Genomic DNA, 12,281 nt, shown 5'->3' on the forward strand with positions numbered 1-12,281 from the left:
AAGCCGCGTCTTGGATCTCCCGCGTGAGCGGGTTACAAGATGGTCGGCCCTTCTGGTTTTTCCGGCAACGAGATCCTCCTTCGTCGGGGTCGCTCTCATCGCTAGAAGGATCACTCGGAGAGGGATCTCGGCGTCTTCTTGGAGGGTCGGAGCGTCGGCGAGGATTTCTTTCACCCCCGGCGAGGGCTCCGGACTCCGCCACTTGCTCGTTTCCGTGCACGCTGGAATCTCGTTCTCCGCGGGGCACACCTTGAGGCGGAGCTTGGTTGCCACCTTGTTTGGCCCCGGCGGGGGGAGCAAGGGGCGCTTGCGGGGCGCTCGCAAAGCGAGGCTGGTTTGGAGCGTGTGCGACTTGGAGAGCACCGTGCGACGGAAGTCCCCAATATGGGTGGTACCAAGGAGCTCCATGGGCGATCGTGGCGAGCGCCGATGGAGGTGGTCCTGGGTTGGAGGGGTCGTAAGCCGGGACTCCTTGGTTTTCCGGCGGGGATCCTCCTGACGCCACATTGTTCCCCCTCGTAGACTTCGAGGGCAGGGCTACTACCGCTTGCAGGGGAGGCGGCGCGAAGCCCATCGAACGGGGCATACCGAGTTCCGCATCCCTTGCGGGGGCGGTAACCGCGGGTAGCTCGCCAATCCTTGCCACCACGTCGGTGAGAACCGAAGGACCGCCTACGACGGTTCCGAGTGCTTCGGCTCCTTCGGGGACGGCCGCGAGCGGGGGTGCGGCCACGACCTCCGTCGTGGCGCCCATGCTTGCGGTGGCGTTCGGATTGGTGAGAATTTCTCCTTCCTCAGGAGCCCCCGAGGCGCTTGCTTTTTTCGTTTGTAACCGTGTAGATTTCATGGCAAGTTGGACACCTGATGAAGTAGGCTTTGTCGGTGCCATTAAATCTTCAATTGCGGCGAGGGTTCCCCACGGTCGGCGCCACTGTTGTTGTTCTAGAAAACAACATGAGTACGGGGTGCCAATGCTCGACGGCACAAATGTGATAATAGTATGTAGGGGGTGTACGCCGGCCTTATAGCGAAGGTCGCCGTATACTTTGGACAAGTTGACACGTCGATATTTTTTGAATAGGTTCGGTCAACCCTGCGGGTACGACTTAGTCCTATGTTAGGAGAGGCTTCGAGGGGGTCGTTAGCCAAGTGTTTGGGCCGAACTCGTCTTCCCAAATCACCTATGGCGAGAGATCTCTAAGGGCCGCCTCGGACTTGGGCCGAACTTGTCTGACGAAGTAGCGAGGTTGGGATACCCTCGAGACTCTAACCCGATCCCTCTACTTCGAGCCGGGGTCGTACTAGACGGTCCGGAACCTCGAAACTAGGCTTCCCAAGTCGCGTTTCCGAAGTCGAGTCGAGACTAGGCTCGACCCGAGCACTCGAGAGCGGGCTCCTTAGGTTGCTCTAGCCCCCTCCCTTTGATCTTATTCCAATGGAGTGTGTATGATACATGCCCCATGACAAAAGACCATGGCTACCCTTAGGGAGAGGGAAAGTGAGGGTAAAGTGACAAATCCACCCCTAAAGCTTTCTTGGCCTCTACTTTAGCTCCTTTGACCATGGCATGAGAGACTTGACCCTTTGACTCCTTTGACCAGTACTTAGTTGTCATGTCTATGCCTTGTTGGCAATTTAACCGGTCTTTGGAATTTGTTGACTTGGTCGTCACTACGTAGGATTACGGCCCGCGCCATGTAAGGATTTTATTATATTACAACAGGTACACACCTTGTTTTTTTATGAGAGACGATAAAGAGGATGGTAGATATACCATCTAGGATGCGGAGCCCGTAACACGTCAAAAGCTTATATGTAATGGTTTGGCATAGTGGAGCAAGGGGACGGAAGATATACCATCTAGGGCACGGAGGCCCGCCAGAAGCTTATACATATGTGATGTTTTGGCATAGTTGATCAATGGGCAAAAAAAAAAATTACCATACATAAATTGTAATGTATATGATGCAGTCTGGGTAAAAAAAAAATTGTATATAATGGAGCATAAAGCACACACTTGGCACGGCTAGCGCCAAACGAACACCAAGACATGTAAAACAGCGCTCGTCGTGCATTGGGCGACCAACCAAGACACAAACTCTACATCGACGAACATGTTGTGCGCGCCGGTGTCATGGGTGAAGGTGGCTCCTCCTCCGGACGCGGTGGAAGAAGAGGAGGAGGGCGCCACCGGAGCCGCAGGAATAATACGTACCCGACACGGCGACACCGCCGGAGCTGGAGCGCCGCACCATACGGTTTCTTCGCGCGGGAGGCGGCGCGACTGATGGATCCCGCGGCGGCTCCTGGTTTTTCGAAGGCGCCTTCTCGGGATGTTGTATATCAACTCAAAGTTTACTGCCAAATTCAGCGAACCCCAACAATACGGCACCTACGTGTCGGCAGCCGCTGATACTACTGCCACACACCTTCAGTCACCTGCGTGTGGTCCCTTTGGGGGACACATGGAATCCACCATCCGGCAGCTCAAAGCCTGAAACTGCGCGCCCTGCAGCGAGGCGTCGCCGTCGTTCCAGCTGCGGCAAGCGGCCCAGGCGCGGGGCCAACGGGACCGCACGCGCCTGAATTACGGCTGCATTTTTACTCCTCGGTCACACGACGCCGCCGGTTGCCAGTCTCCTACGGAGTACCTCGTTCGGAACTTCGGCACGCACTGCGTCACTGCGAGTGGGTTTTGGATAAAATCGTCACGGGACAACGAGTGGCGACGGACACGCAAGGTGGGTGGAGTAGGTGATGTCCCCCTGCGCCCGCCGCGAGGCAGAAGAAACAAGGAAGCGGCGCGACACCGACATGGACGGGAGCGCCGTTCGGGTGCGAAACTAATCGACAAAAAACTGGCCCTTGGTTTCAGCGCCGCGCGCACGTTCTTGAGCTCACCTCTCACGTTGCCTTGCCTCGTTCCCCTCCAGATGCCGAACGTACCACCACGTCGCCACGTCTACTAAAACGACAAACAAACTCCTCCTCACGCTTCCATGCCCGCCGCTTTTAATGGACACCGACGATTGATGAGAGCAGAGCAAACTGACTGACGAAGCAGGAGTGAGATTTTCGTTTTTCGAGGACAAACTGCGGGGCGGCGGCGGTGGTGATCGCGAGCTCGGGTTCCGGGGCGTGATGGAGGAGGAGGTGGTGTCGGCGTCGGAGAGGACATCGCGGCGGCGGTGGGGCACCGAGGCGGACGACGGCTACTCGGCGAGCTCGACGGGGAGCAGAGGCAGCGGCTCCTTCGGCTGCGACTCGGTTAGTCTCGGTCCTCTCCTCCATTGCAATCTTTCTTGGCTTCTCTCTCGGTTTTGTTCCGATCGATTAGGTATGCGCGTTTAGGAATCTCACCGTTAGTACTGCGAGTGTCGAGCAGTGGCATGCTGGCACGACCATGGCGCCACGCAGATCTAGCTAAGATAGCCTCATGGCGCGCTTGTCTCGGGTGACCACCACTGCCTTTCCAGAAAGTGGAAGGCACTTTGATGGTCAGTGCGACAGAAAACCCAGAAGTAACATGATTAGCAAACACCAGTACATTTGATCGAGACAAAGCCTGAGGGCCCGAGGCTCCTCTGAGACTTGAGGATAGGCACCATCATCGCCATCTTGAATCTCGCATCCGCCAGCAAGAGAAAATGGGGGGCACCCACCCACCATCGATCGGATTCTCTCTCTGCACTCTCGACTCCTCTGTTCACTTTACGAGATTAGATTCTTATCAGCCAGTGAGGCAGGCTAAGGTGATGGTTGGCTGCAGCCTTTGGCCGGGTTCGTGCGCGCGGATGGCGACATGGACACAGATCTGGAGACAGACGACGGGCTGGCCGCCACTTCATCCTCCAACGGTGAGCACACACACACACAGCACAGCTCACACTTTGTATTCTTACCAGTGTTCTTGCTCCGCTGGAGCTCGGCTTTACAGCCCTTAAAGAGAGTTTGTGTTCTCTGAAGCTTCTGCAGCGTTCACCGAGCCACACGACGACGAGGAGGAGGTGCAGTGCGGGGCGAAGGAGGAGTGGGCGCACGCGCGGCAAGAACCGGCCAAGAGTCCGGCCGGTGGAGCCATCCAAGGTAGCAGGAAATTTTGAATTTTGCAATGGATTAGATGGTATATGAGGGTGTCAATTTTGTGTGCTTGTGTGCTGTTCGACAGAATGCCAGAACCAACGACGATGTCAGACAGAGGCTGTGTTTCTGCATGGTAGGAAAGGGCTGAAGCAGCGGCCAGCCTCGCTTGACTTCGGCAGCCAGGGGTTCAACGGAACTCCCTTCTCTCCAGGCTTTGTGGTTGGAGGGCCGGGGTTTGTACGCAAGGGACCTGTGTCGTCACACATCAGCTCAGGAGTCTTTCATAGTCCTGGTACACCAAGCTATCCGCGCCGACACCGTCCATCGTCCTCGGGGTACCAAAAGGGGTGGAGCTCGGAGAGAGTACCCCTTCGTTCTAAAGGTAATAACAGGAGGTACCCAGCCAGCAGCATGGCATTTCCTTTCAACAATGGGAGGACACTGCCCTCAAAATGGGAGGATGCAGAGAGGTGGATCTTCAGTCCGAACTCTGGCGATGCGCTTGCCAAGACCTCCTTGCCCCATGCTCGGCGAGCGAAGGCCAAAAGTGGTCCTCTAGGACATCCTGGAAGACTTGGTGGGCAGTATTCGTCAGTATCTTCATCTGTGTCATTGTTTGACAGTGGGAGAGTTGGACCTTTAACAGCAAACTCGCCTTTCTTGGCGGGAGTACTGATACCTGAACATTATTGTATGGAGAAAAGTAGCGTCGGGAGGTATACAAGTGGGACAGCTGGTGACGACTTCGGTATTGGCATTGTTGGCAGGTCTTCTCTAGCAAACAGCGGTTCTCCTGCTATTCAGTCTACCAGAGTGCGCCGACGACTAGATACTGCAGTTGAGTCATGTGCTTCATTACCTAGCACCCAAGAATCTGTACGAGGTATGTAGAAATATTGCTATCCATAGTTTTTAATTTATTGCTTGGTGTTGAATTATGGAACATAAATGTGCAGCGGACAGCCCTTTGTTGGTTGTCAAAATTGTAAAGATCCTTATTAGTTGTAGGGTAAATTTTACAGAACCACATATTTTGTGGCTAGAGTTTCACGTAACGACAGTTGACGCTAATTTTCTCACAGAACCACCAAACTTGTGACATGTCTTTTCGAAAAATCCAAATCTACCGTTTTACTGCATTTTGACAACAATTCTGACAGATGGGCCCACATGTAAGTGTCATGTCATCTCTTAATGGGCTTTTTACTCAACCCGTTCTTGGTCTCCTCTGGTTCGGGGATTGGATAGGGTTAATGGGTCAGGTCACTGACCGGGTATTTTGCAACGTAGACACATGTGGGCCACACATGTCAGGAACACTTTCAAATCCACTAAACTGGAAGTTTTGGGTTATTTGAGAATCTCTGCCTCAAGAGTTGTGGTTCTGTGAGAAAATTAGCGTCAACTATGGTTCTGCGAAACCCTATGCACAAAATGGGTGTTTATGTGAAATTTACTATTAGTTGTAACTTACAATGAGTAGTTTGGGGCATTTAGTATCTTGATAATTGATCATGATTGTAGCATTTAGTATATGGATAATGTGCAGAGTACAACCCTTCTGTTTAAGGTATTCTCTCTATTTGCTAATGTATTCTCAAGTCGTGAAGCTCCTTTTGGGTTGCAATCAGTAGTTTTGGGCATTTGGTATCTTGATAATTGATCATGATCATAGCATTTATCAGCTGAATATCATAGAAAGTCAATCATATGATTTACTGTATGTAATGAAAATTAATAAATCTTCAGCTGATCCTTTATTTTTGGCTTCATATCAGACGAACATATTGAGTACTCAGAAGATTCAGCCCCCATTATTATCCCTATAACTTCAAGGAAGGATACCGCAACTCAAACTAGCCCAGAGCTAAGCAGGTCCTCTTCGCCCAGTGTTAGGCCTTCATTTATCCGCTCATTCTCAACGCAACAAGCCAAAGAGAGGGAAAGTTGTATCTCTGATCTTGAGATCAGAGACGTGCAGATGGATGACCGAGTGACTCTTACCAGATGGTCGAAGAAACATGTAATTCAAGCATCTAACAAGAATTCAGCGAATATCTTAGAGTGGAATAAAAAGAATGTGGACTCTAAATCTCCTTCATGGAAATCAGCTGAAGCATCATACATATCAAAGTAAGGGATGAATGCTTACTATAATGCTGCTTCTCTGTTCAGTCCGGCCTTTATTTTATTTCTACTACTTCATAAAGCAATACTCGAAGCTAACTTTCTGAAAATATATAAATGTCATGTTTATCTCTTATGATGTGCAAACATCCAAATCCTTACTGTTGTTAAAGAATCCGCAACGTAATCTTATTCCATGAAACCATGAAATGCTGATTGCTCTATATATTGTTGAAAGGGTTGAGAGAGAAGAAGAAAAAATTGCTGCTTGGGAGAATCTTCAAAAGGCCAAAGCTGAGGCTGCGATTCAGAAATTAGTGGTATGTGCTTCACTCTATTTCTATCTGTTCTTCTTTGTAAGAAGTAAGATCCCTATTAAAATATGTTACCCCGTACTAAGTTATATAAGTCATATACATAGGATCACAGGATCCATATAATGAACTAAGCAAGCGTAACTACTGAAAAAGATAAAACTTGCTCATCTCAGGATCAGCATCCTCTTCCTCCATCATAATAAGCATACAGGAAACATTTTCCAAGAGAATAACTGCTTAGTGTAAGCAAGTATCCAATCTAATTAGACAGTGCATCAGTCATCTTGTTGGGAAAGCTATTGCTTTCAGCCATTCTTTGTAGATAGTCCTGTCAGTGTTTATTTGCAGAACCTTATTAAGCACACTTTTCCAGCAGCCAAAGTAAATATCTGATTGAAAATAGTTTTTTTAGCCTACCTCCTGTTAGGAGAAAAATTGGGACCGGTGTGAACATTAACATGCCTTTCTGTAACTGTTGTCCCGTGTCATTTTTTGGTTAAAGAGCTTATATGGTATATCTGTATTTAATGCTCGCAATGGAATTGGTTTTTACATTATTTGTTGTAAGATTATTCATTGTTTTGATACTCTATTGATGTCTAGTTAACCTTTGATAAATTGACTGCATCCACACTTTCATTATCTCAGATGAAACTCGAGAAGAAACGATCATCTTCTCTGGACAGGATTTTGAGCACCCTGAGGTCTGCTCAAAGAAAAGCACAAGGGATGCGTGATGCAGCAACGGCGAGCCAAGATGACCAACTTTCCAGAAAGACCAAAAAGACACCACATGTTACAAAGAATTGGAGTGGCTGCTTCACCTGCCATGCTTTCTAGTATCATGGATCCCACTGCTGAGTAAGTTGCACAATGATACCTGCCGTACATGTTATCTCTGTTGATGTATATTCTAGTAGTTCTGATGTCCGTTTTTTAGTAATGCCAGAATTGCAGTAGCATCTATGCTATGCTCTTTCTGTTACATCAGGCAGAATAATGAAACCATGACATTGCCAATACCCACTTTCCAGTATCGGTCTGAAAACAGTTTAGCTATATGCCCCAATGATGTTTGCAGATAGTTCATAATTATCTGACCTAATTTAGTGTCTCGATAGTTTTAGTGATAGCACGTGAATACATAATCCATCAAATTTCCATGATTGTTATGGAACTTCATGTAACTTGTTCCATAGGTTAAGTTACTTCTGTAGATCCTCTAAGAATACAACTGTTCAGAAATTATTTGAAGCAAGTGGCCCAATCACCTCTGGTTGAGGCAACAATGTAACCTGTACATCTTAGTATTATAGTTGAGCTTGTAAATTACCTAAAATCTCTTACAGTATATCAATAAAATATAAGCAATCTTGAGTCTTATAACATTTTAGACTTAGGAACCTAAGTTGTCATCCTTACACGAACTAACTTTGTACTAAATCCTGACACTTTTATGCACCGGAGGGAGTGCATCTTAGCTCCACATGATTTTGAGGAGAAGCGTCTCAGATACTGGCATATATCACTCCCATCCTTTCGATAACTTGCTGGTGCTTACCAACTTCAGTCGTTTCACCTTTGATTTTATATTCTCTTTCTGTTAGTTCTTCAGGTTTTCAGCAAGGAGATTCTTGTGAAAGTTCAGAGACTCGTCAGTGCAGAACTCAGATAGTTGATCCCTCAGTAAACTGAACCCCGATCACGCTTTCAGAAGTAGGGAGTGTCGAATTGTCATGAAGCTGATTTGTTTTTGGTCATTAGTCAGATTTTGGTGTGTGTCGGGCGGGCCTTATAAAAACGACAGGAACATCACTAACTGATTGCCTGACATCGGTTGAACAGACACCCGAGCTGGCCCAACAAAGCTCGCAACCCGTTTGGGGGCCTTTAGGGGGGGAGTGGAGATGCTCTTATTGATAGCTATCCTTTCTCTCTCTTCTCTGTTTCTCTCTGCGACCTAACGCCGACTGGAAATTAAAACAATTCAAAAACCCACATCGGGGCGCACGGGGGCAGTGACAACGACAAAAGAGGCCCAGCAAAAAAATGAAATCCAGCCCGTTAACAAAAAAACAAGAGACGACACGAGATCAAGATTCGTACCGAAAAATAGACCGGCAGCCTTAAAAGTGAATGTTACTACTGAATTACAAATCAGCTAGCTGACATTTAGCAAAAGTATCAAAGTCCATGGCTTGCCGCACAAACTTTGTCAGAAACTTAGAATATAACTTTGCATCACCGTTACCAGCGTCACGGCTTACGTAGCGCGAATCACGCACGTTGAGTGCCGGTCCGCAATACTATGTTCCTTCCGACTACGATGTTCTGTACTGGACCCCAAGCAGCCACGCTCAGGAGCGTCCCGAGACCAGAGTAATTGTCGCATCTAAAAGCAAGTGTGCAGAATGCACAAAGAAAGAGTACAACTTGATCATCTGAGAGAAGGAACTCCTTTCTCCTACGCGTCACCATTCAAGTGCACATCGTGGATCGTTTTTGTCGTGCTCAGTTGCCGGTGCCTGTTTTTGAGACAGTGCCATGCAACAGGAAATCAATACTCTTCACAGTTCATCATGGGAGGAGCAAACAGTTATTCACCCAGAATTGGCTTGGTACGGATCAGATTAGGAACGAATCAAAAGGAAAGCGAAACGCAACAAGTCCAATCACAAACAGCCAAAAAAAAAACCACGCTTCGTGACAATCAAATCATCGTCAACTCATTTCCCGCCAAGTCACGACACGCTGAAAAACAAGAAGAAAAATCCATTGCTCGCGATGAAACGGCGCATCCAAGCGAGAACTTGCATCCGGGAGTAGTGAGCTCATGCATTACGTCGGCGCAGCACGTGCTGTCGTCGTCGCTCGCCCACTGGTGAATGGATTGATACCAATTAACAACGCCTTGCGACAGGTGAGATCGGCTTCGTGGAAAACCCGTTATATGAAAGCTCTATGAACAGCATCGTCACGGGTGACGTTGGCCCATCTTCCAATGGCGGGGCACGGTGTGCCACTGCTACTGTCCCCCCACCAGATCCGCATCAGAGAGTACCGGTTGGAGCCACGAATTCCTGGGCCCAACGCCTCCGAGCACTCGTCGCATGTGGGCCGTGTATCCTGTTGTCCGACGTGCAGTGCTGTGATTCGCTCAAAAAAAAATGCAGTGCTGTGAAACGCAACTTCAAAACCCCCCGCACTGATGTTGTCCGTAAATGCCAAGCACGCAGCCATACATTTTTCGCAATTATCTGGGCCCTACCAGCGTGACTAAAAATCCAATTTCGATTGGACGTGATAGGAGCGCTCGATATATAGCCCCGGTGTCTCGTTTGCAGAGCAGGCACCAAACGGAAGCATTTCACTTTCGTCTGTTCTGGGCTTGTTGCAGCATAGTCAAAGCGATGAAGAAGACCGTAGTCCTGTACCCTGGCGTGGGCGTCGGCCACCTGGTGCCAATGGTCGAGCTCGCCAAGGTGTTCCTCAAGCACGGCCTCGCCGTCACCGTGGCGCTCGTCGAGCCGCCCGACGGTTCCGCGACTTTCTCTGCCGCGGTCGCCCGCACAAAGGCCTCCAACCCCTCCGTCACCTTCCACGTGCTGCCGCCTCCTCCTCCGGCGCCGCCAGCAGCGCCCGCCGACGAGGCCGCGCCCAACCACCACGTCATCAAGATATTCCAGTTCCTCGCCGCCATGAACGCGCCCCTCCGCGACTTCCTCCGCTCGCTGCCATCCGTCCACGCGCTCGTCCTCGACATGTTCTGCGTCGAGGCCCAAGACGTCGCGGAGGAGCTCAGCTTGCCTGTCTACTACTTCTACGCGTCGGCCGCCAGCGACCTCGCCGTCTTCCTCAACCTGCCGAGCAAGCTCGCCGGCATGGACAAAAAGGTAAAGGAGCTCGGCGACTCCATGATGTCTTTCCCTGGTGTTCCTCCGTTCAAAGCTTCGGACTTACCCTCCGAAGTTAGCAACGACGGCGTGGCACTCGGGTCCATCTTGCGCATGTTCGAACGAATGCCAGCGTCCGACGGGATTCTCATCAATTCCTTCGAGTCGCTGGAGGCGCGCGCCGTGCGCGCTCTCAAGGACGGGCTCTGCGTCCCAAGCCATGCCACGCCGCCGGTCTACTGCATCGGGCTGTTGGTCTCGGGAGGCGGAGACAAGGAACACGGATGCATCCGCTGGCTGGACGCGCAGCCCGACAAGAGCGTGGTGTTCCTCTCCTTCGGCAGCATGGGCACGTTCTCCAAGAAGCAGCTTGGGGAGATCGCGATTGGGTTGGAGAATTCAGGGGAGAGATTCCTCTGGGTTGTGCGCAACCCGCCCAATTCGGACCACAAGTTTGGCGACCCGATTCCGGAGATGGAGGACCTGGACACGCTCTTGCCGGACGGGTTCTTGGAGAGGACCAAGGACAGAGGGCTCGTTGTCAAGTCGTGGGCGCCGCAGGTCGATGTGCTGCGCCACAGGGCGACGGGCGCTTTCGTGACGCATTGCGGCTGGAACTCGACGCTGGAGGGCATCACGGCAGGGTTGCCGCTGCTGTGCTGGCCAATGTACGCGGAGCAGAGGGTCAACAAGGTGCATATAGTGGAGGAATTTAAGCTCGGGGTGGAGATGAGAGGCTACAACGAGGAGGTGGTCAAGGCCGAGGAGGTAGAAACGAAGGTCAGGTGGGTCATGGAGTCCGAGGGCGGCAAGGCACTCAGGGAGCGTGTGGAGGCAGCCAAGAGTGCAGCGGCCGAGGCGCTGAAGGAAGGGGGCTCATCTCACATTGCGTTTGTCCAATTCCTTGAGGACCTCGATGCTTCCAAAGTTCAAACGGTGCAGGGTTAGCGTGAGATTTGTAACCTGTAATGTTGGATTTGTAGCTTCCTATTATGTATGTTTTGGTGTGTTATGTTATATGCGGAGTTGTATTTTTTTTTCTGGAACTATCTGAATTTCTAAACTAGTGTGTTATACAGCCCATCTAAAATTCAGCGAACTATAGGTAGTAAATGTTTTCTGACAGAATCGCTGAATCTGCACATGTTTGATCTACTGAAACAGAGTTTTTTTTTTTTGAGCCATTGGCAACAAATATGCAGTTGACAAGACGAAAATTTAAAGTACAGAAACAGTGATATGCATCACACTTCAAAGCAATCTTTCTTTTACTGATCAAATAGACTCATTGCTTCAGAAGCATCACAAAACATCTTCATTCATGTTTGCCTGATGTAAACATGAACACAATCCAAGCTAAGCTTGCTGCAAGGATGTCAGAATGGTGCTCTCCCTTTAGATCTAAAAGACCCTTAAATTAAAAGAACCTAGGACATACAAAAGGGTCATGACTACATATTCAAAAACTAATAGAAGGCAATGCACAGGGAATAGGTAATAATGACATACAACATATATGATTCTTTCGTGTAATGGAAACACATGCACTCCACATAATTTCCACTCTGAAGACATTCTTGGCACCAAAAGCCTTAAAAGGCAGGCATGATACAAAGGTGAAGATATAATAACAAGGGTTAATAGTGACACACAATACATATATGGTTTCTTCATATAATGGCACCATATGCACTCCACGTAATGTGCACTCGGTAGACGAAGCAACAATAACAGCAGGGTAGTGCCGCAGCCAGGATTCAATCAAACACCAGGCCAACATTGTAGTATTGTACTATAAGCTATGATTAGTCTAAACCTCGGGCCAGACCAACACCAGCTTGCCAACCGAGCTACTCCGATT

The 12,281-nt window shown here is 49.5% G+C and overlaps 2 protein-coding genes across 4 annotated transcripts; both read left to right on the forward strand.

Moving 5' to 3' along the window:
• The first annotated feature begins 2,890 nt into the window (after nucleotides 1-2,890).
• LOC100839505 lies at nucleotides 2,891-8,420 on the forward strand. 3 transcript variants are annotated; one of them, XM_010233970.3, is made up of 8 exons: nucleotides 2,891-3,267; nucleotides 3,770-3,857; nucleotides 3,967-4,086; nucleotides 4,169-4,966; nucleotides 5,862-6,216; nucleotides 6,449-6,530; nucleotides 7,176-7,388; nucleotides 8,135-8,420. In XM_010233970.3, the coding sequence occupies exons 1-7, from the start codon at nucleotides 3,142-3,144 to the stop codon at nucleotides 7,365-7,367; spliced, it is 1,761 nt and encodes a 586-aa protein (XP_010232272.1). In that variant the 5' UTR covers nucleotides 2,891-3,141; the 3' UTR covers nucleotides 7,368-7,388; nucleotides 8,135-8,420. The 3 variants fall into 3 exon arrangements, with proteins under 3 accessions (XP_010232272.1, XP_010232273.1, XP_024314150.1); XM_010233971.3 differs by having other exon boundaries at nucleotides 8,143-8,420; XM_024458382.1 differs by lacking the exon at nucleotides 8,135-8,420 and having other exon boundaries at nucleotides 2,892-3,267; nucleotides 7,176-7,816.
• A 1,418-nt stretch (nucleotides 8,421-9,838) lies between these two features.
• Nucleotides 9,839-11,503, forward strand: LOC100842856 (UDP-glycosyltransferase 13). Its single transcript, XM_003569699.4, has one exon. The coding sequence runs from the start codon at nucleotides 9,938-9,940 to the stop codon at nucleotides 11,366-11,368; it is 1,431 nt and encodes a 476-aa protein (XP_003569747.1). The 5' UTR covers nucleotides 9,839-9,937; the 3' UTR covers nucleotides 11,369-11,503.
• The last annotated feature ends 778 nt before the right edge of the window (nucleotides 11,504-12,281 follow it).

The sequence above is a fragment of the Brachypodium distachyon genome, chromosome 2 (assembly GCF_000005505.3).
Source record: "Brachypodium distachyon strain Bd21 chromosome 2, Brachypodium_distachyon_v3.0, whole genome shotgun sequence".
NCBI lineage: Eukaryota > Viridiplantae > Streptophyta > Magnoliopsida > Poales > Poaceae > Brachypodium > Brachypodium distachyon.

What these genes read in the sequence shown, in the direction of transcription:
- LOC100839505 (XM_010233970.3), top strand. Translation starts at nt 3,142, where the DNA reads ATGGAGGAGGAGGTGGTGTCGGCGTCGGAGAGGACATCGCGGCGGCGG. An exon ending in CGCCACTTCATCCTCCAACG is followed by an intron (nt 3,858 to 3,966) that starts GTGAGCACACAC and finishes TGTTCTCTGAAG; the next exon opens with CTTCTGCAGCGTTCACCGAG. An exon ending in GGCCGGTGGAGCCATCCAAG is followed by an intron (nt 4,087 to 4,168) that starts GTAGCAGGAAAT and finishes GCTGTTCGACAG; the next exon opens with AATGCCAGAACCAACGACGA.
- LOC100842856 (XM_003569699.4), top strand. Translation starts at nt 9,938, where the DNA reads ATGAAGAAGACCGTAGTCCTGTACCCTGGCGTGGGCGTCGGCCACCTG.